At 50.1% G+C, this 27,883-nt stretch overlaps 2 protein-coding genes across 2 annotated transcripts; one reads left to right on the forward strand and one right to left on the reverse strand.

Annotated features, from left to right (window-relative positions):
• Positions 1-9,662: 9,662 nt before the first annotated feature.
• Positions 9,663-27,279, reverse strand: TRIM63 (tripartite motif containing 63; the record flags this gene model as incomplete). The annotated part of the gene is made up of 9 exons (XM_080691355.1): positions 9,663-9,737; positions 11,270-11,442; positions 13,038-13,162; positions 13,454-13,476; positions 17,898-18,131; positions 20,256-20,351; positions 21,171-21,339; positions 25,759-25,931; positions 27,121-27,279. 9 exons carry the CDS (start codon positions 27,277-27,279, stop codon positions 9,663-9,665), a joined length of 1,227 nt encoding a protein of 408 aa, XP_080547481.1.
• LOC308261154 (small ribosomal subunit protein eS1-like) lies at positions 18,866-19,567 on the forward strand (the record flags this gene model as incomplete). The annotated part of the gene is made up of 1 exon (XM_080692872.1): positions 18,866-19,567. The coding sequence occupies one exon, from the start codon at positions 18,866-18,868 to the stop codon at positions 19,565-19,567; it is 702 nt and encodes a 233-aa protein (XP_080548998.1).
• Positions 27,280-27,883: the final 604 nt, after the last annotated feature.

Genomic DNA, 27,883 nt, shown 5'->3' on the forward strand with positions numbered 1-27,883 from the left:
GAGAGAACGCTCGGCTGGGACTCGGGGGCCAGGAGGGCCGACAACGGTCCCATCTCTTGAGACCTTGGCGTTCCCATGCGCCCAACCGCAAGGATAGATGCCTGAAGCCCCTCCACGCCCCGCGGTCCCTTTGATCAGGTGACCAGCCCGTGACGAGGCAGGTGCCGGGGAATGGGAGTCTTGTGGCCTCGGCCTGGGGTGCCCCCCGGGCGGGCCTGGAGAGACCCTGGGAACTGCCCAGGGGTAGGCTGTCCAGTGGCGCCAGGAGGGGGGGACGCTCCGGGAAAAGAGCGGCGCCCGGTCGGGCCAGCTGGGATCGCCCGGCCTCCGGCTCCACGCCGGGGCCGTGCCGGGCGGGGGGCGGAGCTCCAGGCGGCTCCGCTGCGGTCCGCGGCCGCGCTCAGCGTGCTCCCCCGCAGGCAGGCGACGCGGGGCCAACCTCCCGGCCCCGTGCGTCCCACCCGTCCCTCCCGTGCGGCCCGGGTTCCAGAGGCAGACCCGACAGCCGACCGCCTGGACGGCCGCCCCGACCCCCGCCCTACCCGGCTCGGGGGCTGGAGTCCAACAGGTGCTGCCTCTCCAGGCCCTCCATGCCGCCGCCCCGTGCGCTCCGCCGGCCGCCGGGATCCGCGGGCGCGACGCTTTATCCCCGGCCTCGCCGCCCCGTGTGGAGCGGCGCCCGGCGCGTCGTGTGCAAAGCCGCGGGGAGGGGGAGGCGGCCGGCTGCAAAGGGCGGCGCGGCCGGGCTGGGGTCCGCGGCGCCCGGGGGCCCCGAGCCCACCAGGCTCCCCGCGCCGCCCCCGGAGGGTACGGTTCCTAGAAACCCACCTGGGCGTCGGGCGCCGCGGCGCACGCCCATAATCTCAGGTACTCGAGTTTAAGGCGGGAGGATCGAGGGCCAGATCGCGGCTCGAGATAAAAGATTAAAAGGGCGGTGCGCAGCGGTAATCTCAGCGTTGGGGGGCTGGGGCCGGGAGGTCGCGGGCTGGAGGGGAGCGCGGCGACCTAGAGAAGCCTTGGGGCGCGTGGGGAGACAGAGGCTTCGGTGACTGTGGGCAGGAGAGTGGCCCCACGCGGGGACTCGGGACCCCGAGGCTGCGTCCTGCCCGCCCCCCGAGACGGCCCTGGGCTGGGTCAGCTTCCACTTCTCAGGCGGGAGAGGCGAGGCCGGCTCGCGCTCTACCCCCTGGAGGCTGGAGTGCGCCTCCCCTCGGGCTGGGGCGGGGTCCTCCCCGGCTGGTTGGGACCCGCCCACCCATCCTCGCCGCCGAAGCCCCGCCAGCTCCTTACGCGCTCGGATTTTTTTTTTTTGGGGGGGGAGGGGGGCGGCGTCTGGGGATGGAACCCAGGGGCATTCAACCTCCGAGTTACACCCCCTACCCAATTTTTTTATTCTTTATTTTGAAACAGGGTCTCACTGAGTTGCAGAGGGCCTCACTAAGTAGCTGAGGCTGTGCGGGAACCGCGATCCTCCGGTCTCAGCCTCCCGAATGCTGGGATTACAAGCGTGCGCCACCACGCCCGGCTCACGGGCTCGGATTTGAATCTGGACTAGTCCGCTTAATCTCCACTCCTACGAAGAGTGTGGCTTCGCTAACTGTGGTCACCTGGTCAGAAATAACTCCGCTGCCGCCCCATCCCTTCTTTCCCTGCAGCAGCTTGCGGGCCCCCAGAAAACCCGACAAAGCAAATACCAGGAAGATTCGCGCTGGCTTACTGGGAGAAGCTGGCCTGTGTCTCCTCGCCAGCTTGGTGCCCACTTACTTGAAGCAGGGTCCTACCACGGCAATTCCTAGGGGTTGAGACCTGAGGCCGCCATGCTGGCCTCTGACAGGTGCTCCCTATGTAGAAAGAACCTCCAGCTGGCGACCTCTCTGGCCAGCTACTCCGTCAGCCCCGTCGCGCTTGGTTGCCAAGGGTATAGTTTGAAGGGCATGGTCTTTCGCAGAAAGAGTCCAGGGCTAGCCAGGCGTAGTGGTGCACACTTGTAATCCCAGCATTTGGGAGGCTGAGACAGGAGGATCGGTTTGTAGGATCGCCTCAGCTACTTAGTGAGGTCCTTTGTAATTCAGTGAGACCCTGAAAATTAGAGAATAAAAAATAGAACTTCAAAATAAAGAATAAAGCCGGGCGTGGTGGCGCATGCTTGTAATCCTAGCATTTGGGAGGCTGAGACAGGAGGATCACGGTTCGCACACAGCCTCAGCTACTTAGGCCCTCTGCAACTTAGTGAGACCTTGTTTCAAAATAAAGAATAAAAATTGGGCAGGGGGTGTAGCTCGGAGGTCAAATGCCTCTGGGTTCCATCCCCAGACCCACAAAAAAAATAAAAAATAAAATAAAGAATAAAACAAAAAAGAATAAAAATAGAGCTGTGGGTGTAGCTCAGAGGTAGAATGTCCCTAGGTTCCATCCCCAGCATTGAAAAAAAAAAAAAAAGGAGTCCATGGCTGGGACTCTCAGCAACCTAATGAGACCCTTTTGTCTCAAGACAAAAAAATTCAAAAAGCGCTGTGATATAGCTCAGAGGTAGAATACCCCTGGCTTCAATCCCCAGTACAATAGATAAATAGGATGGGGGCATGGCTTAGTACCAAATAAATAAGTAAAAGTTTTTTGAAAAAAAGAATACAGGTCTGGGATGTCTAGTTTAGCCGTAGAGCACCCATCCAAAGCTCAGGGTCCAGAAGGAAGGAAAGAATGGGGTGCCAGCTTCTTGTCCACACACTGGGGAAGGGGAGGGGCTCTTTCAGCTTCTCCCCCAGGAGTCACCTTTTAGAAGCTGGTGTGAGAAATGGGATGGCCAGGCATAACTGACTGCTTAGATCCGCACCGTCTTTCCATCTTCTGGCCTGTATGTATGTGTGTGGTATTAGGGATGGAACCCAGGGGCATTCTCCTCTGAGCTACACCTCCAGCCCTATTTTTATTCTTTATTTTGAAACAGTCTCACTGACTTGCAAAGGGCCTCACTAAGTAGTAGCTGAGGCTGTCCGCGAACTGCAATCCTTCTGTCTCAGCCTCCCAAATGCTGGGATTACAAGCGTGCACCACCATGCCCAGCTATTTTTTATTCTTTATTTTGCAACAGGGTCTCACTAAGTTGTGGAGAGCCTCATTAAGTGGCTGAGGTTGGCTGTACACCCGTGATCCCCTTTTCTTAGCCTCCCAAGTACTGGGATTACGAAGAGTGTGCCACCACCACCCCCCAACCTCCTCTGGCCTTTGAGAGTGGAAAATCTCAAATTTTCTGATTTTCTTTTTCCGTGTGTGTGTGTGTGTGTGTGTGTGTGTGTGTGTGTGTGTGTAATCCAAGTCCTCGCACCAGGCCAGCATGTGATCCAGCACTGAGCTACACCCCAAGCTCAGACTTCCTAGTTTTCTTAAGGCATATTTTAATGACCAGGCTCAGCATTACCAGGAGGTGTTGAAATGCAGGTTCCAGGTCCCTGCGTCAGGCGGACTGAGTCAGACTCTCCGGGTACGAAGCCGGCATGTACAAGGGTTCCTGAGCGGGATAGTGAGGTTGAGGACCCTGTGTACACTCTTGTAGCTCATCCCAACACGCAGTGGCCTAGTCCCCACGAGATTATGAACTCTTTGAGAGCAGAGATAAATATGGTACTTGTTACTTTTGAGTTTAGCTCAGCACCTGTAGTGCACTTAATTAAATATCTGTGAATTTGGTTGAAATAAAGAAATAGAAGAATATAGGGCTGGTTACTTAATTAGATGAAACAAGGAAAGTACTGCCCATAGAAGTTTCTGTTCGGTGATTGTAGATGTGTGGCATAGTTTCCCTCCCTCCCTTCCTTCCTTCCTTCCTTCCTTTCTTTCTTTTTTTTTTTTTTTTGGAACTGGGGATGGAACCCAGGGGCATTCTATCTCTGAGGGACATCCCCAGACCTACTTTATATTCTTTATTTTGAAACAGGGTTTCACTGAGTTGCAGAGGGCCTCACTAAGTAGCCGAGGCTGGGCGAGAACCGCGATCCTCTGGTCTCAGCCTCCCAGATGCTGGGATTGCAAGCGTGCCCCACCACGCCCGGCTGTGATGTCCTTTCAAACTGCTCTGTCCTTAGACTGTCTTATCACCTATTTCAGGGCAGACATTTATGCTTTATAAAAGTGTATTAGCTAGGCCCACTGCCACATCCTGCAACCCCAGCTAGTGTGGAGTCTGAGGCAGGAGGATCCCAAGTTCAAGGCCAGCCTGGGCAACTTAGTGAGACCCTGTCTTAAAATAAGGGGGTTGGTAGCTCAGTGGTAGAGTGTCCCTGGTTCACTTCCCAGTACCACAAAAATAAATAAATAAGAATAAAAGTTAGAAAAATGTTCTTATAGATCTCTTATTCACTTTAATGCAAAATACTTTGTAAATTCTCAAAAAAATATATATATATTCATTTTATAAAAAGTTTACAGCAGGTGTGTGTGTGTGTGTGTGTGTGTGTGTGTGTGTGTGTGTGTGTGTTAGTGGGGATGGAACCCAGGGCCATTCTACCTCCAAGCTACACTCTTAGCCCTATTGCCAGCTGCTCTTGTCAGCAGATTTTTTAAGTCAATACTTTCCCATGATACATAGATATTTTAAGATCAGGTGTGGTGGCACACTCTTTTAATTGCAGTACTTGGGAGGCTGAGACAGGATCACAGGTTCTAAGGCAGCCTCAGCAGCTTTACAAGGCTCTTAGCAACCTCGAGAAACCCTGTTTCCAAATAAGAAATAAAAGCCAGGCGTGGTGGCGCACGCTTGTCATCCCAGCATTTGAGAGAGGCTCCACAGGAGGACGCGGTTCCTGGGCAGCCTCAGCTACTTAGTGAGGCCCTCTGCAACTCAGTGAGGCCCTGTTTCAAAATAAAGAATAAAAATTAGGGCTTGTGGTATAGCTCAGAGGTTGAATGCCCCTGGGTTGCATCCCCAGAACTGCAATAAATAAATAAATAAATAAATAAATAAATAAAAATTGAGCTGGGGGTATGGCTTGGAGGTAGAATGCCTCTGGGTTCCATCCTCAGTAAATATATATATTTCCAAATAAAGTATAAAATAGGTCTGGGAGTATAGCCTGGAGGTAGAAAAGCCCCTGGGTTCTACCCCCAGTAACAAACACACAAATTTTATATATATATATTACAAATTATATATAATACAAATATATATAAAATACAAATTATATATATATATAATTTGTGTGTATATAGATTATTTATTCACTTTTCTAGTTTTTATCCAAGTTCTGGGCCTCCTTGCCCCCCCCACACACACAGCAGGTTATAGAAACTAAAGCTAGAACGTTTCTTTCCTAAGGCAGGTTGTAAACTCTCTTCTTTCCCCACCTTTCTAATCTTCCCAGCCTTTCCTCCTTCCTTGTCTGATAATAGATCATAAGACCCACCTCATTCCAGAGGGTTCCGCCCCTCCCCAGGAGGAGGAAAGGCCACACTGAGAGGCCCAGAAGAATCTGAACAGACTGGCCTCCGGAGTTCCCCACCCAGTCTCCATAGGAGTTCCCCACCCAGTCTCCATAGCGTCAGATCATACCCTTGCTGTCCATTTCTACACCGGGGCCTCAGCTTTAATCATTACTTATGCAACGGAGTTGCCATAAAACCCAAAGGACAGGGTTCAGGAAGCATCCAGGTATCCAGCGTGGAGGTCCCTGGAGGGTGTGAGCGGGAGAGGGCGTGGAAGTCACACTCCCTCACTTTGGTCCTTTGTCTCCTCACTTTGGTCCTTTGTAAAATCCTCTAAAATAAATAAAGTGGTAAGCCAAGCTGGGTGCGGCGGCGCACACTTGTAATCCCAGCATTTGGGAGGCTGAGACAGGAGGATCTGAGTTTGTGGCCAGTCTCAGCTACTTAGTGAGGCCCTATTTCAAAGTAAAAGAATAAAAAATATGGCTGGGGGTATAGCTTAGAAGTAGAAGGCCCCTGGGTTCCACCCCCAGTACCACAAAAATAAACAAACAGACAAAAAGGGCCGGGATGTAGCTCAGAGGTAGAATGCCCCTAGTCAGTCCCCAATGAACTGCCCTCTCCCCCAAAAAAAAGATAAAAGGGAGAAATAAAAGGATAAGGAAATATAACTCTGTGTGTATGTGTGTACGTGTGTGTGTGTGTGTGTGTGTGTGTGTGTGTGTGTGTGTTGAACCAAGGGGCATTCTACCTCTGAGCTACACCCCCAGCCCTATTTTATCTTTTTTTTGTTGGTGGTACTGGGGATGGAACCCAAGGGCCTTCTACCTTAAATTAATTAATTTATTTGTAGCTGGGCATGGTGGCGCACGCTTGTAATCCCCGCGCTTGGGAGGCAGAGACAGGAGGATCGCGCAGGTTCGAAGCTAGCCGCGTGCGCTGGCTTAGGAGACCCTGTTTCCAAATATAAAATGTAAAAATAGGTCTGGGAGTGTAGCCCGGAGGTAGAAGGGCTTCCAGGAACCCCAGTACCACCAAAAAAAAAAAAATTAATTTATTTATTTGTTGTGGTACTGGGAATTGAACCCAGGGGCATTTTACCTTTAAGCTACATCCCCAGCCCTATTTTTTATTCTTTCTTTCTTTCTTTCTTTCTTTTTTCCTTCTTTCCTTCTTTCTTTTGGTGGTACTGAGGATGGAACCCTTCTACCTCCAGGCTACACTCCCAGACCTATTTTATATTTTTATTTGGAAACAGGGTCTCTTAAACCAGCGAGGCTGGCTTCAAACCTGCGCAATCCTCCTGTCTCCACCTCCCAAGCTTGGGGACTACAAATGTGCGCCATGATGCCAGGTGTTTTATTCTTTTTTTTTTTTTTTTTTTTTGGTGGTACTGGGGTTCCTGGAAGCCCTTCTACCTCCGGGCTACACTCCCAGACCTATTTTTACATTTTTATTTGGAAACAGGGTCTCCTAAGCCAGCGCGCGCGGCTGGCTTCGAACCTGCGCGATCCTCCTGTCTCTGCCTCCCAAGCGCGGGGATTACAAGCGTGCGCCACCACGCCAGGCCCAGGTGTTTTATTCTTTATTTTGAAACAGGGTCCCACTAAGTTGCAGAGGGCCTCACTAAGTAGCTGAAGCTATCTGGGAACCCATGATCCTCCTGTCTCAGCCTCACAAGTATTGAGATTACAAGCATGCACCACCGCGCCTACCTTTTATCTTTTATTTATTTATTTATTTATTTGGTACTGGGAATGGAACCCTTCTACCTCGAACTACCCCCAGCCCTCCCCCCCCCTTTTTTTGCTGGTACTAGGGGTGGAACCCAGGGGCTTTCTACCTCCAGGCTATCCTCCCAGACCTATTTTAGACTTTATTTGTAAACAGGGTCTCACTAAGTAGCTGAGGCTGGATTCGAACCTGTGCGATCCTCCTGTCTCAGCCTCCCAAGCGTTGGGATTACAAGCGTGCGCCACCCCGCCCGGCCTTATCTTTTATTTTGAAACAGGGTCTTACTACATTGCTGAGGCTTGCCAAGAACCTGTCACTCTCCCATCTCAGCCTCCCAAGTATCGGGATTACAAGTGTGTGCCACCATGTCCAACAGCCTCATTCACTTTTTATGACAGTCTCCTATAAAAGAAGAGCCATGCTAGACATGGTGGCACACACCTGTAATCCCAGCACTTGGGAGGCTGAGATAGGAGGATCACAGTTTTACAGCCAGTCTTAGCAATTTAGCAAGACTCAGCAACCTAGCGAGATCTTGTTTCAAAAGAAAAATAAAATAGGACTGGGGCTGCAGCTAAGAGGTAGAATGCCCTTGGTTCAATCCTTAGTACCAAGAAAGTGTGTGTGTGTGTGTGTGTGTGTGTGTGTGTGTGTGCGCGCGCGCGCTACACCTGAGGGTTGAACCCAAAGACATTTTACCCCTGAGCTATACCCCCAGCTTAATTTTATGTTTATTTTGAAATGGGGCCTCACTAAATTAGTTATCAAGGCTAGCCTCAAACCTGTAATCCTCCTGTCTCAGCCTCCCAGGTACTGGGGTTACTGGCATGTGCTACCATACCCTGCTAAATACCTCCTTTTTAAACTGGGCCCCATAGCCTGGTGGTGCATACATATACCCCAGCTACTCAGAAGGCTGAGACAGGAGCATTGCAAGTTCAAATCCAGCTTGGGCAATTTAGGGAAGCCTGTCTCAAAATAAAAGAGCTGGGTGTGGTGGCACATGCCTGTCATCCTATTACCTGGGAAACTGAGATAGGAGGCTCATACGTTTATGTCCAGCCTCTGCAATTTAGTGAGACCCTGTTTCAAAATAAAAAATAAAGAGGCTGAACCGGGCGTGGTGGTCATGCTTGTAATCCCAGCATTCGGGAGGCTGAGACCAGAGGATCGCAGTTCATGGACAGCCTCAGCTACTTAGTGAGGCCCTCTGCAACTCAGTGAGACCCAGTTTCAAAATAAAGAATAAAAAATAGGGTAGGGGGTGTAGCTCGGAAGTCAATTGCCCCTGGGTTCCATCCCCAGACCCGCTAAATAAATAAATAAATAAATAGGCTGAGACAGGAGGAGCACTGTTCGTGGCCAGCCTCAGCTACTTAGTGAGGCCATTTGCGACTCAGTGAGACCTTGTTTCAAAATAAAAACTAGGGCTGAGGGTGTAGCTTGGAGGTAGTATATCGCTGGGTTCCATCCCCAGTACCACCAAAAAAAAAAAAAAAGTAAATAAAAGGGCTGAGGGCATAGCTCGGAGGTAAAATACCGCTGGGTTCATTCCCTGTCAGTGAGAGTGCCTTGGATGGAATCCGTAGTCACACACACACACACACACACACACACACACACACACACACACACCCTGCTTGAACTCCTTCTTTGGTGGCCAGGAGCTCAGCCTTGCCCAGGCCTCCTACCCCATGCTTTCTGGTTATCCACACTGAATTTTCCTCTCTAGAAAAACAGGCTGAATGAAGCTGGGCATAGTGGTACAGGTTTGTAATCCCAGCATTCGGGAGGCTGAGACAGGAGGATCGCGGTTTGCAGACAGCCTCAGCTACTTTGTGAGGCCCTCTGCAACTTAGTAAGACCTTATTTCAAAATAAAGAGTAAAAATAGGGCTGGGGGTGTAGCCCAGAGGTAGAATGCCCCTGAGTTCCATCCCCAGTATTGCAAAAAAAAAAAAAAGAAAGAAAGAAAGAAAGAAAGAAAGAAAGAAAGAAAGAAAGAAAGGAAAAAAACCAGGCTAAGTGAAAATCTTGTAATAACAGGAAGAGAGCATTGTGCATTTATTAAAACAACATAGAACAAAAAGTCAGCCCCCACCTGTTGGGGAAGGGCACTGACATACAGTACATACCCCTCCCTAGCCTGTGAGCCCACCTGCCCTCCCACCACGGAAAGGGAGTGGGGGGCTCCCGGCCTGGTTTTCTTCCCTACTTTCTAACACTCAGGCAGGATCATACAAAAAGTTCCTTTACAAAAAGCACCAAATTGGCGTACATATACAAGTATATACAAAAATCACATTTTAAAAACGTACAAAATATTTCATTTTGCACCAACGTAGAAAAGTGCCCTGTGTGACTGTTTCAAGCAGGTTTCCAATTCTGGTTCAGTGACTGCGGGACACAGCGGTGGGGGGACCTACTCTAATCCCTGCTCTCAAGCAGAGAGAAGACACACCTCCCTGTGGCCCCCCCAGGGGCCGACCCCTCCCACCCTGGGCCTGTAGCCTAGGCCTCTGGGCCCATCCCCCTCCCCACTCTCTGCATCCAGAGGGTCTCTGGCTCCGACTCCTTACTGGTGTCCTGAAATAAAAAGACAGGGAGGTACATGGTGAGACCGGGACCCAGGAGTATATGAGGCTTACCCAGTGCAGAGATGGACAACACCATTGGCTTAGGGCTGGGGTGTGGCCCAGTAGTAGGGTGCTTGCTCAGCACCACAAAACAAACAAAATAAAAACTGCCAGGGATGCCATGCATGGTGGAGCATGCTTGTAATCCCCGCACTTGGGAGGCTGAGACAGGAGGATCGCGCAAGTTCGAAGCCAGCCTCGGCTACTTAGTGAGGCTCTCAGCAACTTAGTGAGACCGTTTCCAAATAAAAATATAAAAAATAGGTCTGGGAGTATAGACCAGAGGTAGGAAGCCTCTGGGTTCCACCCCCAGTACCACCAAAAAAAAAAAAAAGAAAAAAAAACTGCCAGGGAGCCGGGCATGGTGTCACAGGTTTGTAATCCCAGCATTCGGGAGGCTGAGACAGGAGGATCACAGTTGGCAGACAGCCTCAGCTACTTAGTGAGGCCCTCTGCGACTTAGTGAGACCCCGGTTCAAAATAAAGAATACAAAATAGGGCTGGGAGCCGGGCGTGGTGGCGCACGCTTGTAATCCTAGCATTCGGGAGGCTGATACCTGAAGATCACGGTTCGCGGACAGCCTCAGCTACTTAGTGAGGCCCTCCGCAACTCAGTGAGACCTGGTTTCAAAATAAAGAGGAAAATATAGGGCAGGGGGTGTAGCCCGGAGGTCGAATGCCCCTGGGTTCAATCCCCAGACCCGCAAAAAAAAAAAAAAAAATAGGGCTGGGGGTGTAGCTCGGAGGTCAAATGCCCCTGGGTTCCACCCCAAAACCAAAACAAAAAACAAAAACAAAAAACAAAAAAAAACACAAAAAACCTGCCGGGCCTGTAGTTCCAATAATGAGGGATCTGAGACAAGAGGATTGCAGGTTCAAGGACAGCCTCAATAAGTAGTGAGAGTCTCATCAATAGCAAGACCCTGTTTGAAAATAAGAAATAAGAAATTGGGCTAGGGATGTAGCTTGAAGGTAGAATGCCTCTGGGTTTAATCCCCAATACCCCCCCCAAAAAAAATAAGAATAAAAAAAATTAAGTCTGGCCAGGCATGGTGGTGCATGCTTGTAATCCCAGCATTTAGGAGGCTAAGACAGGAGGATCATGTTTCGAGGGCAGCCTCAGCAATTTATCCAGACTCTATTTCAAAATAAAAAATATACCGGGCATGGTGGTGCACGCTTGTAATCCCAGCATTTGGGAGAGTGAGACAGGAGGATTGTGGTTCACAGACAGCCTCAGCTACTTAGTGAGGCCAGCCCTTTGCAACTCAGTAAGACCCTGTTTAAAAATATATATATATATATAGGGATAGGGCTGAGCGTGTAGCTCGAAGGTGGAATGCTCCTGGTTCCATCCCCAGTACCGAAAAAAATAAATAAGTAAAAATAAAAGAAAACAGGGCTGGGTATGTAGCTTAGAGGTAGAATGACCTGGGTTCGATCCCCAGCACCCACACCCACACACAAGCTTAAAGCACGCACGGGGAACAGGATGAAGAGCCAGTGCCCGGCACAGCGCTGTGCACAGGAGGCGTCTCGGGAGGAAAGCGGGAAGCACAAATGGAGGTAGGTGGATTTCTTACCTTCTTCTTTCCCTTCTGTGGACACTTCCTCTTCCTCATCTTCTTCTACAATGAACTCTTCCTCGTCCTCATCTGTGACAAAGGCCTTAGTGTGAGGATGATCCTGTCTCAACCCTCCAAGTACTGAGATTATAGATGTGTGCCACCACGCCCATCAAACCTAGTTTTTGTTTTATTTTGGTGGTACTGGAGGTGGAACCCAGAGACTTCCTACCTCTGGGCTACACTCTCAGACCTATTTTATATTTTATTGGGAAACAGGGTCTCACTAAGTTGCTGAGAGCCTCACTAAGTAGCTGAGGCTGACTTTGAACCTGCACGATCCTCCTGTCTCAGCCTCCCAAGGGCAGGGATTACAAGCATGTGCCACCACGCCCGGCTCAAACCTAGTTTTTAAACATAGTTTTCTTTTTTTTAGCACTGGAGATTGAACCCTGGAACATACTACCTTTGAGCTATACCCACAGCCCTATTTTATTTATTTTGAAACAGAGTCTCATTAAATTTCTGAGGCTAGCCTTGAACCTGTGACCGTCCTATCTAAATCTCCAAATGAGGAGGTAGAAAGAAGTAGGCAGCTGGGCATGGTGGCACACACTTATAATCTCAGTATTTGGGAGGCTGAGACAGGAGGATCCTGGTTCACGGCTAGCCTCAGCTACTTAGTGAGGCCATCCATAACTCAGACCCTGTTTCAAAATAAAGAATAAAAAGTAGGACTGGGGGTGAGGCTCGGAGGTAGAATGCCCCTGGGTTCTGTCTGCAGTATCTGTAGTATCTAAGGAAGGAAGGAAGTAGGGCCCAGGGCCACGGTGGGAAAACTTCATTTCCTGAGAGGCAACAGATACTAACTTCCAAAACTCCTAAAGAGACCAGACCTCCCAATGTCCGGTGACAATGAGATCACAGCCTCCTGAGAGTGACCGGAGCTTCACAAGACTCCAGTTGATCCTGCTGAGCCACAATCCCAGGAGATGCCTTAGAGCGTGTAGTCTGGAACCTCAGCGGAGAGGGGACTCAAGAATGCTATGGGAATGCAGCATGCAAATACACTGGCAAATAGACCCCAACTGGAAAAGGAGCCTCGAAGGATATAAACCCCGAGACCAGACACCCTAATCGGAAAGTCCAAGTTGGTTTTTCCTACTTGAGAGTCCCTCCCTTTCAGGAGTGTCTGTCTGTCTGTCTGTCAATCTCTCTCTCTCTCTCTCTCTCTCTCTCTCTCTCTCTCTCTCTCTCTCTCTCTCTTTGCCTTGGCTTTGAGAAAGGGTTTTGAGGTACTGGTTCTTTATTTTGAAACAGGAGCTCCCGTTCTTTATTTTGAAACAGGAGCTCCCGTAGCTGGGGCTGGCCTTGAACCTGTGATCCTCTTTGCCAACGGTGACAAAACACACAAATGACAGAATCAGATGAGTACGCCGTGGTGGCACATTGTAATCCCCGCGCTTGAGAGGCTGAGACAGGAGGATCTCACAGGTTCGAAACCAGCCTCAGCTACTTAGTGAGGCTCTCAGCAACTTAGTGAGACCCTGTTTCCAAATAGAATATAAAATAGGTCTGGACGTATAGCCTGGAGGTAGAAAGCCTCTGGGTTCCATCCCCAGTACCACCAAAAAATAAAAAAATAAAAAGAATCAGACGGGAACTCGGGTCTGTCTGCTCCTTACCTGTCCCAAAGTCGATGGCCCTCAGGGCATCCGCTATGTGCTCCAAGTCCAAAGTAAAGTAGTCCATGTTTTCAAAGCCTTGCTCTGTCTTCCCCAGCTGGCAGCCCTTGGAAGCTTCCACAATGCTGTGGGGGAGAGAGAGGCAGGTGAGCACTCAGGGTTCAGTGCAGGGTGGGTGTCTCTGCCCAGCTCCCTGAGCGCCCTACTGGCAGGGAGAGTACCCCTGGAGGGGCTGGCATTTCCTTTCCAGTCTCAAGCAGGATGGAAGGTTCCAGAAAGTGGAGATGCAAAGGTCAGGAAGGGCAGAATGGGAGCCCCTCCCCACAGACCCAATGCACAGGGGTCCCCCTGGACCGAAGTCAGAGGCCCTGCTGGGCACTGGCTGATCGGGTCACGGCCCCTGGGGAGACACTGACCTTTTGATGAGTTGCTTAGCACTCTGTAGGGGGAGAGAGAGCAGAGGGTTAGGGTTATAAAACGGGTGACCCAGCCGGGCAGGGCGGCGCACATTTGTAATCCCAGTACTTGGGAGGCTGAGACAGGAGGAGCACAGGTTCAAAATCAGCCTCAGCAACTTAGCAAGGCTCTTAGTAACCTAGTGAGAACCTGTTTCCAAATAAGAAAATCAGGCTAGGGGTTATCTTAGAAGTAGACTGTCTCTGGTTCAATCCCCAGGACCAAAAAAAAAAAAAAAAAGGGTGACCCTAGGAAATGTGCATACCCAGTGACTGGGTGTGGCGAATGGACACTGGGTGCCGCTCCCCAGCCCAGGTGTGTCTACACAGGTCTGGGCATCTCAGGACCTTTTTATTGTCCTGGCAGAAAACCCAGACTCTCCAGGTATTAGCCCAAACACTCCTGAAGCCGGGTATAGTGGCACACGCTTGTAATCTCAGCATTCAGGAGGCTGAGACAGGAGAATCAGCGTTCATGGACAGCCTCAGCTACTTAGTGAGGTCTTTTGCAACTTAGTGAGACCCTGTTTCAAAATAAAGAATAAAAAATAGGGCAGGGGGTGTAGCTCGAAGGCTGAATGCCCCTGGGTTCCATCCCCAGACCCACAAAAACCAAAAAACACTCCTGAAGCCTGAGGTCTCACGATGAGAATTTCAGTCCAACCCCCTCATACCTGAGGTCCAGCGCAAAGCTGGCTGCTGGGAGGGCTGAGGGAATTTTATTTATTTGTTTTGTGGTACCAGGGATGGAACCCAGAGATATCCTCTCACTGAGTTCCATTTATTTATTCTATTCATTCATTTATTTACTTATTTATTTGTTTTGGTATGCGGGATAAACCCATGGATATTCTTACCTCAGAGCTATACACCCAGCCCTTTTTATTTTATTTATTTATTTATTTATTCATTCATTCATTCATTTATTTATTTTTATTTATTTTTGCGGCACTGGGTATGGATCCCAGGGGCCTTCTACCTCCGAGCTACACCCCCGACCCTATTTTTTTAGTCTTTATTTTGAAACAGGGTCTCACTGAGTTGCAAAGGGCCTCACTCAGTAGATGAGGCTGTCCTCGAACCACGATCCTCCTGTCTCAGCCTCCCAAAGGCTGAGATTACAGGCATGCGCCACCACGCCCGGCTTCTTATTTTTTATTTTGAAACAGGTTCTCACTAAGTTGCCGAGGCTGGTCTCAAATCTATGATCCTCCTATCTTAGCCTTCCAAGTACTGGGATTACAGGTGTGTATCACTATGCCTGGTCCCTTTTATTTTTTATTTTGAGATGGGGTCTAGCTAAATTCCCCAGGCTGGCCTCAAATTTTCCATCCTTCTGCCTCAGGCTCTGGAATTGTGGAGGTTACAGGTGTGTGCCACCACTCCCAGTTGGAGCTGAAGTAATTTTTTTTTTTTTTTTTTTTTTTTTTTTTTTTGCGTGTGTGGGTGGATCTGGGGGTGGAAACCAGGGACAGTCTACCTCTGAGCTACACCCCCAGCCCTATTTTTAGTCTGTCTGTCTGTCTTTCTTTCTTTCTTTATTTATTTATTTATTTATTTATTTATTGGCGGATCTGGGGATGGAACCCAGGGACATTTGACCTCCGAGCTATACCCCCTGCCCTGATTTTTATTCTTTATTTTGAAACAGGGCCTCACTAAGCAGCTGAGGCTGTCTGCAAACCATGATCCTCTGGTCTCAGCCTCCCAAATGCTGGGATTACAAGCATGCCACACCTGGCTTTAGTCTTTATTTTGAAACAAGGTCTCACTAAGTTGCTGAGAGCCTCACTGAGTAGCTGAGACTGTCTGAGAACCATGATCCTCTGTTTTCAGCCTCCTGAATGCTGAGATTAAAGCATGTGCCACCACACCCGGCAGCTGCAGTAACCTTTAATAAACTCAACTTTGAAGTCTCAGGGGAGCTTTTTCTGTCATCTCCAACCAGCTCTTTTAGGTCAAGGCTTTATGTTTTTACCTCATTGTACAGTCTACCATAGGTGTTCAATTAATTAATTGTCTCTAATTGACAAAATATAGCCGGGTGTGGTGGCGCACACTTGTAATCCCCGTGCTTGGGAGGCTAAGACAGGAGTATTGCACGGGTTTAAAGCCAGCCTCAGCTACTTAGTGAGGCTCTCAGCAACTTAGTGAGACCCTGTTTCCAAATAAAATATAAAATAGGTCTGGGAGTATAGCCCGGAGGTAGAAAACCCTTGGGTTCCACCCCTAGTACCACCAAACAAAATTAAAGTATTACAAAAAAATTGAAAAAATACAATGGGGCACTGTATTTTATAGTTCAAAAGCCACTTTAAAAACATCCTCTTTTTGGGGGGAAACAAGAAATACTAAGGATTGAGCCCAGGAATGTTCTATCTCTGAGCTAATACCCCAGGCCCCTTTTTGTGGTACTGGAGATTGAACCCAGGGTCATTCTGCCTCTGAGCTACACCCTAGCCCTGTTTGTTTGTTTGTTTATTTATTTATTTATTTATTTATTGCAGTGCTGGGGATGTACCTCCAAGCTACACCTCACCCCTATTTTTTTTTTTTTTTTTGGTGGGGATGGGGATGGAACCCAGAGGCATTTGACGTCCGAGCTACACCACCTGCCCAATTTTTTATTCTTTATTTTGAAACAGGGTCTCACTGAGTTGCAGAGGGCCTTACTAAGTAGCTGAGGCTGTCTGTGAACCACGATCCTCTGGTCTCAGCCTCCCAAATGCTGGGATTACAAGTGTGTGCCACCATGCCTGGCTATTTTTTATTCTTTATTTTGAAACCAGGTCTCACTGATTTGCAAGGGGCCTCACTAAGTAGCTGAGTGTCGATCTCAGCCTCTCAAATGCTGGGATTAAAAGCATGTGCTACCCACACCTGGCCTTAGTCTTTTCTTTTTTCTTTCTTTCTTTTTTTTTTTTTTTTTTTTTGGTGGTACTAGGGGTGGAACTCAGGGGCTTTCCTACTCCAGGCTATACTCCCAGACCTATTTTATATTTTATTTGGAAACAGGGTTTCACTAAGTAGCTGAGACTGGCTTCGAACCTGTGCAATCCTTCTGTCTCAACCTCCCAAATGCTGGGGTTACAAGTGTGTGCCACCATGCCTGGCAAATTTTTTTATTTTTTATTTTTTATTCTTCTTATTTTTTTTTTTTAATTTTGCGGGTCTGGGGATGGAACCCAGAGGCATTTGACCACCAAGCTACACCCCCTGCCCAATTTTTTATTCTTTATTTTAAAACAGGGTCTCACTGAGTTGCAGAGGGCCTAAGTAGTTGAGGCTGTCCGCAAACCATGATCCTCCAGTCTCAGCCTCCCAAATGCTGGGATTACAAGTGTGTGCCATCAGGCCTGGTGAATTTTTTTTATTTTGTAACAGGGTCTCAATAGGTTGCTGAGTCTTGCTGTGCTGCTCAGGCTGTCCTTGAACCTTTAATCCTCCTGTATCAGCCTCCCAAGTATTGGGATTACAGATGCACCCACTACCCCCAGCTCTGCATCCTCTTATTTGATTCTAATAAAATCAGTAAGAGGAGCCAGGTCTGGTGGAGCACACTTGTAATCCCAGTAGCTGGGAGGCTGAGATAAGATGATCACTGGTTCATGGCCAGCTTCAGCAACTAGTGAGGCCCTCTGCAACTTAGACCCTGTTTCAAAATAAAAAATAAGGACAGCTGGACATGGTGGTACATGCTTGTAATCCCAGCATTTGGGAGGTTGAGACAGGAGATAGCAGTTCACTGGACAGCCTCAGCTACTCAGGCCCTTTGCAACTCAGTGAGACCATTTCGAAATAAAGAATAAAAGCTGGGCGTGGTGGCGCAGTCTTGTAATCCCAGCATTTGAGAGGCAGAGACAGGAGGATCGCAGTTCGAGTACAGCCTTAGCTACTTAGTGAGGCCCTCTGCAACTTAGTGAGAACCTGTTTCAAAATAAAGAATAAAAAATAGGGCAGGGGGTGTAGCTCAGAGGTTGAATGCCCCTGGGTTCCATCCCCAGACCCGCAAAAAAAGTAAAATAAAAAATAAGGCTGGGGGGTATAGTTTGGAGATAGAATGCCCCTGGGTTTCATCCCCAGTACCAAAAAAAAAAAAAAATAGGGCTGGAGGTATAGCTTGGAGTTAGAATGCCCCTGGTTTCCATCCTCTGTACCACTAAATAAATAAATAAATAAATTAGGGCTGGGGGTGTAGCTCAGAGGTAGAATGCCACTGGATTCAATCCCCAGTACAGAAAAAAAAAAAAAAAATTAGTAGGAGGAGGTACATTGTTGCATGCCCATTTTATAGATGAAGAAAACTAAGGCTAGCAGAGATTTAAACTGACTTGTCCAAGGGCCCAGAGGTAATCACTGGAGGAGCTCAACCTGAACCTGACCACACCCTCAGACCCTGGCTTACCAGGAGGAACGTGGCCCCGCCAGGCTCATCTAGGGACTGGATGGCCGTCTCCACCAGCTTGGTGGACTTGTCCAGCTGCTCTCGGTACTGCTGGATGAGGGCCTCGAGGAAACCCAGCTTCTCCTCCTGCTCCCGCGTGATCCGCTGCAACAGCTCGCTCTTCTTCTCATCCAGGATGGCGTACAACGCGTCGAATTTCTGGCTCAGTTCTTCCTTCACCTGGTGACTGTTCTCCTGGGGACGGAAATCCTGCAGTCACGCCCCATGTGGTCCTTACCCCCTCCCTGGGACGGGTGCCGACTGTCTAAAACTGAATGAGATCTCACAACAGCCCCACTGACCGAAGGCAGAGCGAAGGCCAGCAAGAAGCGAGCCTGTAACTCTCACAGCTGCTTGCTGACGTTTGGGGGCGGAAACCACAGCCGCTAGGGTCACGTGGTGCGATCCCTCCTTGTGCTGCAAGTCCCAGGCTTCCCTCCACGGTGGGGCCTGGGGCAAGGCTGGAGTCAGGAAGGCCTGCCCCACTCTGTCCTGGGCCGATGGAGGTCGCTCCCCCTGCAGCCTCTCTCCCACACAGGTACTGAGCCTGCGCTGCCTTCTCTGTACAGTGGGTAAGACAGTGGCACCTCTCGGACTGGGCCTCTCAGGAGTGACCACATTGTCCCCCTCCTTTTTGAGTCTACCCCTTCCAGGACTCTTCATCCGCTAGCAGTTATGGTGTCCCCTTCCCCCATGTCTTCCTCAGCCCCCCTGCCTCAAAATGGGAGAGCAGAACCCTGGATGCTTTTTCAGGGCTGGCAAAGCTCCCTCTGCCCTCTGCCATGGACCAGACAGCTCGGGGAAGCCCTGGGAGCCAGGGCAATGCAGAATCGCACCCTTCAGCCAGGTGTGGTGGCACACGCTTGTAATCCTAGTACTTGGGAGTCTGAGAAAGGAGGATTGGCCTTTTTGGCTCTCCCAGCGGCACCATGGCGGCCGGCAAGAACAAGCGCCTTACTAAAGGCGGCAAGAAGGGAGCCAAGAAGAAAGTGGTTGACCCATTTTCTAAGAAAGACTGGTATGATGTGAAAGCCCCGGCCATGATCAATATAGGAAATATTGGGAAAACACTAGTCGTGAGAACTCAAGGAACCAAAATCGCATCTGATGGCCTCAAGAATCATGTGTTTGAAGTGAGCCTTGCTGATCTGCAGAATGATGAAGTCGCATTTAGGAAATTCAAGCTAATCACTGAGGACATTCAGGGTAAAAACTGCCTGACTAACTTCCATGGCTTGGATCTTACACGGGACAAGATGTGTTCCATGGTCAAAAAATGGCAGACTATGATTGAAGCGCATGTTGATGTCAAGACTACGGATGGTTATTTGCTGCGTCTCTTCTATGTTGGTTTTACTAAAAAACGCAACAATCAGATACGGAAGACCTCTTATGCTCAGCACCAACAGGTCCGCCAAATCCGGAAGAAGATGATGGAAATCATGACCCGGGAGGTGCAGACAAATGACTTAAAAGAAGTAGTCAATAAGTTGATTCCAGATAGCATTGGGAAGGACAAAGAAAAAGCTTGCCAGTCTATTTATCCTCTTCATGACATCTTTGTTAGAAAAGTAAAAATGCTAAAAACCCAAGTTTGCAAACTTGGGAAAATTAATGGAGCTTCATGGTGAAGGGAGCAGTTCTGGAAAAGCTACTGGGGATGAGACAGGCGCTAAAGTCGAGCAAGCTGATGGATATGAACCACCAGTCCAAGGATCTGTTTAAAAGTTCAGATTTTTAATAGTAACAAATAAAAGGTCCTATTTGTGGAAAAAAAGAAAGAAAGGATTGCAATTTGTGGACAGCCTCAGCTGCTTAGTGAGGCCCTCTGCAACTAAGTGAGTCCCTGTTTCAAAAATAAAGAGTAAAAAATAGGGCTGGGAATGTAGCTCGGAGGTAGATGCCCCTGGGTTTAATCCCTAGTTACCACAAAAAGGGGAGAGGGGGATTGCACACCTTATTTCCAACCTACAGAATCAGAACCTGTATTTTCACAAAACTCTGGGGGATTTTCATACCTTTAAAGTTTGAGAAGCCTTGTATTCTGAAAATGATTTGCACTGAATAAATACTGGAAGTTTTTGGCAGGATGCTCCTGGAGTCAAGGACCAGGTCTATTTCAACTGGCCCCCACCCCCCAGTGCCCAGGGCAGAGCCCGATACAGCTGTGCTGGGGGGGCAACTGCTGAGTGAACAGCGGGGCTTAGTCCTCCCCTGCCACCCCTTTGGCCCGCAGGTTCCAGTCCTTGGCCTTTAGGCACAAGCCAGGGAGAGCCTTCCCCAGAGGCCGGTTCCACTCAGGCTATCCTGTCCCCTCACCTTGGTCACTCGACAGGAATCCTCCAGCTGAGTGATGATGGTCTGCACTCGGTCGTTCCCCGCCACCAGCATGGAGATGCAGTTACTCAGCTCAGTCTAGGTGGGGGAGAGGGAGGAGCAGGAGAGGGGAGACAGGAGACTCAGGGCCAGCATCTCACTCCCCTCTGCTAGAAAGAGTCTCTAAAGCCGGGTGTTGTGGCACATGCTTGCAATCCCAGCATTTGGGAGGCTGAGACAGGAGAATCGGGCCCTTTGCAACTCAGTGAGACCCTGTTTCTAAATAAAGAATAAAAATTATAGGGCTGGGGGTGTAGCTTGGAGGTAGAATGCCCCTGGGTTCCAACCCCAATACTGCAAATAAATAAATAAAAATAAAAAATAAAATAAAATAGGGCCAAGGGTATATAGTTCAGAGATAGAATGTCCCTGAGTTCAAGTCTTACTACCATTACAAAAGAAGAAGAAGGGGAAGAAAAAAGTACAAAAAGTGCGGCCACAGCTTACACTTGGGCGGGACGGTGGGGCTGCCAGGGCCTTGGGAGGGAGAATATAAGCTGCCTCCTGCTGCAGGGGTCTGTGTAGCCTGGGAGAAGTGACTGGCTCAGGTAGAAGTATCTTGAGCCCAAAGTACACTGGCTAGAGAAGCCCTGTCCTGAGAGGGCCTGGTAGCCTGGCCCTGGGGTCTGGCCTCTCCCCGGGGTCTGGCCTCTCCCCTGTGGCCACACCCAGGGGCTCTCAAGTGGCTCTAAGTATAACGCATGAGCTCAGCCTCCTCCCCGGGAAGGCCAGGGCTGCTGCTCCTGCAGCCTGGGAAGTCCCTCCAGGGGACTATTCCTGAAAGGCCGGCTCAGCAGATCAACAGGGATCAGATCCCCCTCCTGAATCATCTCGGGGCAGAAGCGGCGGAGCCAGTACCTTCTGTCCCTGGAAGACGCTCTGCAGCGGGGCCACCTCGCAGGCCTGGTGGGCCCCAAACACCTTGCACATGGAACACGTGGGCACCTCGCACGTGAGGCAGTAGATGTTGATTTTCTCGTCTTCGTGCTCCTCGCACATCGGGTGGCTGCCCTTCTGCAGGGGACGACTGAGGAGGAGAAGGGTCACAGGTCACGGGGAGTCCTGAGTCCCCGGCCCCTCCCTGGTTCTAGTCACAGGAGGCCAGCCCAGATCTCTACCCTGAGTTCTCAGCGCCGGGCTGCCCCCAAACCTTCACTTTGAATCTCCTAGGGGCTCAGGACCAGGGGTATCAGTGACACCAAACCTGTCCCCACATCCTAGGACTCAGACTCCAAAGCCACAGCCCGGGCGTGGTGGCGCATGCTTGCCATCCCAGCGCTTGGGAGGCTGAGACAGGAGGCTCACCAGATTTGTGGCCAGCCTCAGCAACAATTCCCAGTACTACAAAAAGTAGTCGATTTATTATTTATTTATTTATTTATTTATTTATTTATTTATTTATTTTGCAGTACTGGAGATGGAACCCAGGGGCATTCTACCTCTGAGCTACACCCCAAGCCCTATTTTTTATTCTTTATTTTGAAACAGGGTCTCACGGCCATACCACCCTGAACACGCTCGAGCTCGTCTGAAATAGGGTCTCACTAAGTTGCAAAGCGCCTCACTAAGTAGCTGAGGCTGGCTGCGAACCGCCGTCCTCCCATTTCAGCCTCTCAAATGCTGGGATTACAAGCGTGCGCCATCATGCCCGGCTTAGTCGATTAATTTAATTTAAAAAATATAAAATATAACTCCAACTCTGTAGTGGGAGAGTGGGGAGGACGTGGAAAGGGTCAGAGAATTCCAGAGCCGCCCCTGGCAGTGGTCTGGAGAAGAGAAAATGGGCCCCAGGAAAGTAAACTGGCATGCCCAAGGTCACCCGACAGTCAGGGCAGAGGAGGCCAGAGCGCCTTCGCTCTAATTACAGTCACCTGCTCTCCTTACTGCAGGCGGGGCTCTGGACTAAGCAGTTTACACTGATGGCCTCATTTAATTCTATATTTAATCCACCAGACTGTATCCTCCAAGCAGGGAAGCTTGTCTCTTCTGAATGTACAGGAGACAGCACCTGGTGGGCAGGAGGTGGGAATTCAATCCAGGTAGAAGGGGCAAGTCAGCAAGCACACCCTGACGGTGACCCCGAGGCTGGGAGCATGTGACCCCGACTCACAGGCCTGGCATGAGGAAGCTCAGGACCGCTCAGCAGCCCAGCCAGCCCCCACTCCACGCACAGTTCTATCTCTAGCCCTTTTTTATTTTTTTATTTTGTTTTAGGGGTTCTTTCTTTCATATTGGGGATTAAACACAGGGGCATTATACCTCCAAGCTATATCCCAGCCCTAATTTTTATTTTTATTTTGAAATAGGGTCTTAATAGGTTCTGAGAGTCTCCCTACTTGCTGAGGCCGTCCTCCAAACTGAGATCGTCCTGTCTCAGCCTCCCAAGCACTGGGATTACAAGCATGAGCCACCACACCCAGCTATTATTCTTTATTTTGACACAGGGTCTTACTAAGTTGCTGAGGCTGGCCTTAAACCTGCAATCCTTTTGTCTCATCCTCCCAATTACTGATTACAGGTGTGCACCACTATACCTGAATAGATTGAGTTAATGAATTCATTCATTATTTTTGCAGTAAAGGGAGTGGTACCCAGAGGCATTCTACCTCTGAGCCACACACCCCCGGCCCTATTTTTATTCTTTTTTTTTTTTTTTTTTTGTGGGTCTGGGGATGGAACCCAGGGGCATTTGACCTCCCAGCTACACCCCTAGCCCTATTTTTTATTCTTTATTTTGAAACCGGGTCTCACTGAGTTGCAGAGGGCCTCACTAAGTAGCTGGGGCTGTCCGCGAACCGCAATCCTCTGGTCTCAGCCTCCCGATTGCTGGGATTACAAGCGTGCGCCACCACGACCAGCTTTTTATTCTTTATTTTGAAACAGAGTCTCACTGAGTTGCAAAGGGTTTCACTAAGTAGCTGAGGATCCTCCCATCTCAGCCTCCCAAATGCTGAGATTACAAGCGTGTGCTACCACGCCCGGCCTTCGGAGCCTTGGTTTCTATCAGAGCTACTGCAGTCAGGGCAGAAATGGTCTGTAAAGGGTGTGACCTGCCGGGCACACAGCTGATGCTCATATAAATCAATAAAGGGCGGCTCTGGGCGCCACCCCACTATTTGGACAGTCTCTCGAGTAGCATGCTCTTCAGAGGCCGGCACTGGGTGGGCCAATACTTTGTGCAATCGCAATTATTGCAGGGACCCACAACATGTTGGTGTTTTTGTAGTGTTGAGCTCTAGCAGCATGCAAAGCAGCCCAGCATGTGGGAGTTTCTAGCCCTCAGGAACCTTCACCATGGAGGATGTCACAGCCTCTCTCAGCTTCACTTGCTAGCTGTGTGGCCTTCAAAAAACCTCTAATCCCCTCTGAGCTTCCGTTTTCTCATGGACACAAAAACGCCTTCAAGGTTACCGTGAGGATTCCACAGGGAAAACACGGGAGTTACGGAGTACAGTGCCTGCGCGCAACAGGTGCTTGATTTTTTGTTGTTGTTGTTGTTGTTTTTTGGTGGTACTGGGGGTGGAACCCAGAGGCTTTCTACCTCCGGGCTATACTCCCAGACCTATTTTATATTTTATTTGGAAACAGGGTCTCACTAAGTTGCTGAGAGCCTCACTAAGTAGCTGAGGCTGGCTTCGAACCTGCGCGATCCTCCTGTCTCCGCCTCCCAAGCGCGGGGATTACAAGCGTGCGCCACCACGCCCGGCTAGTGGTGGTTGTTTTTGACCTTCCCCATCAATATCCTATTTGCCTGTCACAATCATAGCTCTTGTGTCTGTCCTCTTTTGCAGATAGGGAAATGAAGCCCCAAAGGCTCGCCAAGGTGCTCCAGTGCCTCGGCAACCAAGGCAGAAATGCCGGCACCATTCCCACTTTCTCCGGCTGGCCTGGTCTGTCACCCTCCCTCGGGCAGGGCTCTCCCTGCACACAGGTGCATGGTGAAGGGAGGGGCCATAAAGACCACGAGGTCAGCCTGGGAGCCTTGTTGGAATGTCCCGGTGTGCGAGTGTGTGTGTGTGTGTGTGTGTGTGTGTGTGTGTCTGCACGCGCCTGCTGGGAATGAACCCAGTGCCTTGCTCATGCTTAGCCAGTGAGCTATGCCCCCAGCTAGCATGTCTTTTTGTAATGCTGTCCCCTGAAGCTGTGTCTCTCTTCATGCTGGGACCCAACACTGCACAACCCCACCTTTAACAAATCCTGCCTAAGACTGAGTTGCTTCTTTCTTTCTTTCTTTCTTTCTTCTTTTCTTTTCTTTTTATTCTTTTTTTTTTCTTTTCTTTTTTATTTTTGGTGGTACTGGGGTTCCTGGAAACCCTTCTACCTCCAGGCTGCACTCCCAGACCCATTTTTCTATTTTTATTTGGAAACAGTCTCTTAAGCCAGCGAGGCTGGCTTCAAACCTGCAAGATCCTCCTGTCTCTGCCTCCCAAGAGCGGGGATTATAAGCGTGCACCACCACACCTGGCTTTATTCTTTATTTTGAAACAGGGTTTCGCAAAGTTGTGGAGGACCTCACTACGTAGCTGAGGCTGGCTGCAAACCTGTGATCCTCCTGTCTGGGCCTCCCAAGTCCTGAGATTACAAATATAAGCTACCATACCCAGCTTCCCTTCAACCCCTTTTATTATTTATTTATTTATTTATTTATTTAGTGGAACTGGAGATTAAGCCTAGGGGCATTCTACCTCCGAGTTACACCACAAGCCCCCCCCCCTTTTTTTTTTAACTTTTTAGTTTGAGGCAGGGCCTCACTAAGCTGTTGATGCTGGCAGTGAACCTGCAATCCTCCTGTCCCAGCCTCTCAAGTACTGGGATTACAAGTGTGCTATTTTTATTTTTATTTATGGTACAAGGGATAGAACCCAGGGGTATTTTATCTCCAAGCTACATCCCCTGCCCTATTTTTTTATACTTTATTTTGAAGTAAGATCTCACTAAATTGCAGAGGGCTCACTAAGTGCCAGTGCTGCCCTCAAATTGGATCCTCCTGTCTCAGCCTCCCAAGTTCTAGGATTACAAGTGTGCAGCACCATGTCCGGTTTGGTTTGCTATTTTCTTAACAGAAAGCCTAAGAACTAGATGGACTGAATCAACTTCCACGTGCTCCACTTTCCAGCTGGGAAACCTGGAGTAATTGGCTTCAACTCCTGAAGCCTGAGTTTCTTGTGGAAAGGAGGTAATAAAAGTCTTGCCCAACCCACAGGACTGCTGTGAGACACCAGAGTTCTCACTATCATACCAACAACAGGTTGCGCTCTTCCTCACAGGCCCTGTCCTCTCTCCTCATCTCTTCCCAGCCTCCATCTCAGTGTCTCCCAGGAGGGCCCCTTCCCCTGCCCAAGACTCTCTGAGCGCCTGGCATTGCCAGTCCAGCCAGGCGCCGGGTCCTGCGCAGGCAAAGGAGGAGGAAGAAGCCCGAGGAAGTGGCGGGGGCTTGCGGGCTGACCTGGAGCACTCCTGCTTGTAGATGTCAATGATGTTCTCCACCAGCAGGTTCCTCTGCAGGCCGTACACCCCGTGACGATCCATGATCACCTCGTGGCGGCAGGAGGGGCAGCGGAAACGGCCCCCAGACATGGACCCTGAGCCACCCCGGCTGGTCCAGTAGGGGTTTGCAGCCTGTGGGTGGTCAAGGCAGATGTAAGCATGCGCTGCCACCGCAGCCCCCGCCGGTCTCCTGCTAGCCTTCCCCTGTCACCCCGAAGGCCAGAGCTCCTCTGCTAAACCTAGATCCCACCCGCCTTCTCAAGGATTGAGAAACAGCCAAGCAATGAACAGGTTCAGGAGCCAGCAGACCTGGGATCAAGTCATGTTGATTCTGAGTCACTTTAGGTGAGCAGTCTCCCCCCTGTGCCTCAGTTTGCCTACCCATGAAACGGACTTATAAGTAGAGCAAGCTCCTAGGGCTGCTACCTTTTTTTTTTTTTTTTTAATTGGGGATTGAACCCAGGGGCATTCTACTTCTGAGCTAGACCCCCAGCCTATTTACTTATTTATTTATTTAGGTATAGGGATTTGACTCAGGGGCATTCTACCTCTGAGCTCTATCTCTAGTCCTTTTTATTTTGAAACAGGGTCTCACTAGGTTGCTAAAGGCCTCACTAAATTGCTGAGGCTGGCATTGAACCTGTGATCCCTCCTGTCTCAGCCTCCTAAGTGCTAGGATTATAAGCGTGTGCTACCATGCCGGCTTATATTTTTATTTTGAAACCAAGTTTAAGTTGCTGAGGGGCTCTCTGAGTTGTTGAGCCTGGCCTTGAACCTGCGATCCTCCTGTCTCAGCCTCCCAAGTACGGGGATTACAGATGTGCTAATACTTTGCCACCATGCCCAATGGGCTGCTACTTTAAGAGTCACAGTGAAAGAACACTTTGTGTCGTGCCCCTTGGATCCTGCCTCCCAGCTGGGAAGTCTACTTCCCTTTCTGAGGAGACAGACCCCTCCTGCCCCTGGAGAAAATGTCTCTGCTGCCATGCCACCCTCCTCCCGCTCTGGGGCCCCTGCCGCCTGGAGCTGGCTTCAGCCCCAGGGTCTGGTTTCTCTCTCCTCTCCGCCTCTGCACTTATCGCTGGAGGCATTTGACTCTTGACTGGAGAGCTGGCTGGGGATGGCTGGGGAGCCAGCAGGGTGGGGAAGGGAATCATGCGTCATGGAGAAGGCTCGGGAGGGCCAGAGCACTTCCCCAGCCCCCTCAGCGTGTTCCGAGGCCCCTGTCTGGGTTCACTTAGGAGGGGGAAGGGTCCTAGGTAAGGATAGAAGGGAGTAGCCACCCGCCTGCGCCCCAAGGCCTGGCCGCGCCAGCACCAACCTGCACGATGTCGTTGGCACACTTCCGGCAGAGGTTGTGCTGGCACGGTAGGATGACCACCGGCTTGGTGAACATCTCCAGGCAGATGGGACAGATCAGCTGCTTCTCCAAGTTCTCCATGGGGCTCCCATCCTGGATCAGGCTCGATTTATAATCCATACTGTTGGGAGGGTGGCCACTGCCTCCACCTGCCTTTATCACAAAGCGCCACTGGGATCCTCTTTGTCTTCTCCTGGCGCTGTGTTCTGTCTTGGGCTGAGGCCCCTCTGATATTTATAGCTGGGTCACAGTCACATGAGCCGGGGAGGGGACCAGCTGAGCATTCCGATGCCAGGCGGCCTGTGGAGCTAGAGTTTCCGCCAGGCCCAAAAGACTTGGCCCTCTCAAGTCACAGGGATGAGCAATCACTGTTCCCCTGGGCCGGGGGTCGTAAACAAGAACAGCTTGTCCAAGGCAGTCTTACGTGAGGGCTGGGGACCCAGAATTTCCTGGAGAAACTGGTCTCCCCCAGCCAGGCTGCTGAGCCACGGGATAGGACCCACAAAGTACAACACTGGGGTTAATAGCGAGTGCCCCCACTGACCTAAATCAGTTAAAACCCCTCTTCTGGACTGCTGGGACGCTCCCAAGATGAGGGTAAGGCAGACCCCCTAACCCGGACTTCTTCTGCCTGGGACCTGAGCACAGCATTCCGCTGGAGACCCGGGGTTCGCCCACCCCAGGCAGCCATCCCCCAGACCCCACAGCCACTTACTGTACTTCC

This window comes from Muscardinus avellanarius (assembly GCF_963383645.1).
Source record: "Muscardinus avellanarius genome assembly, chromosome: 3".
NCBI lineage: Eukaryota > Metazoa > Chordata > Mammalia > Rodentia > Gliridae > Muscardinus > Muscardinus avellanarius.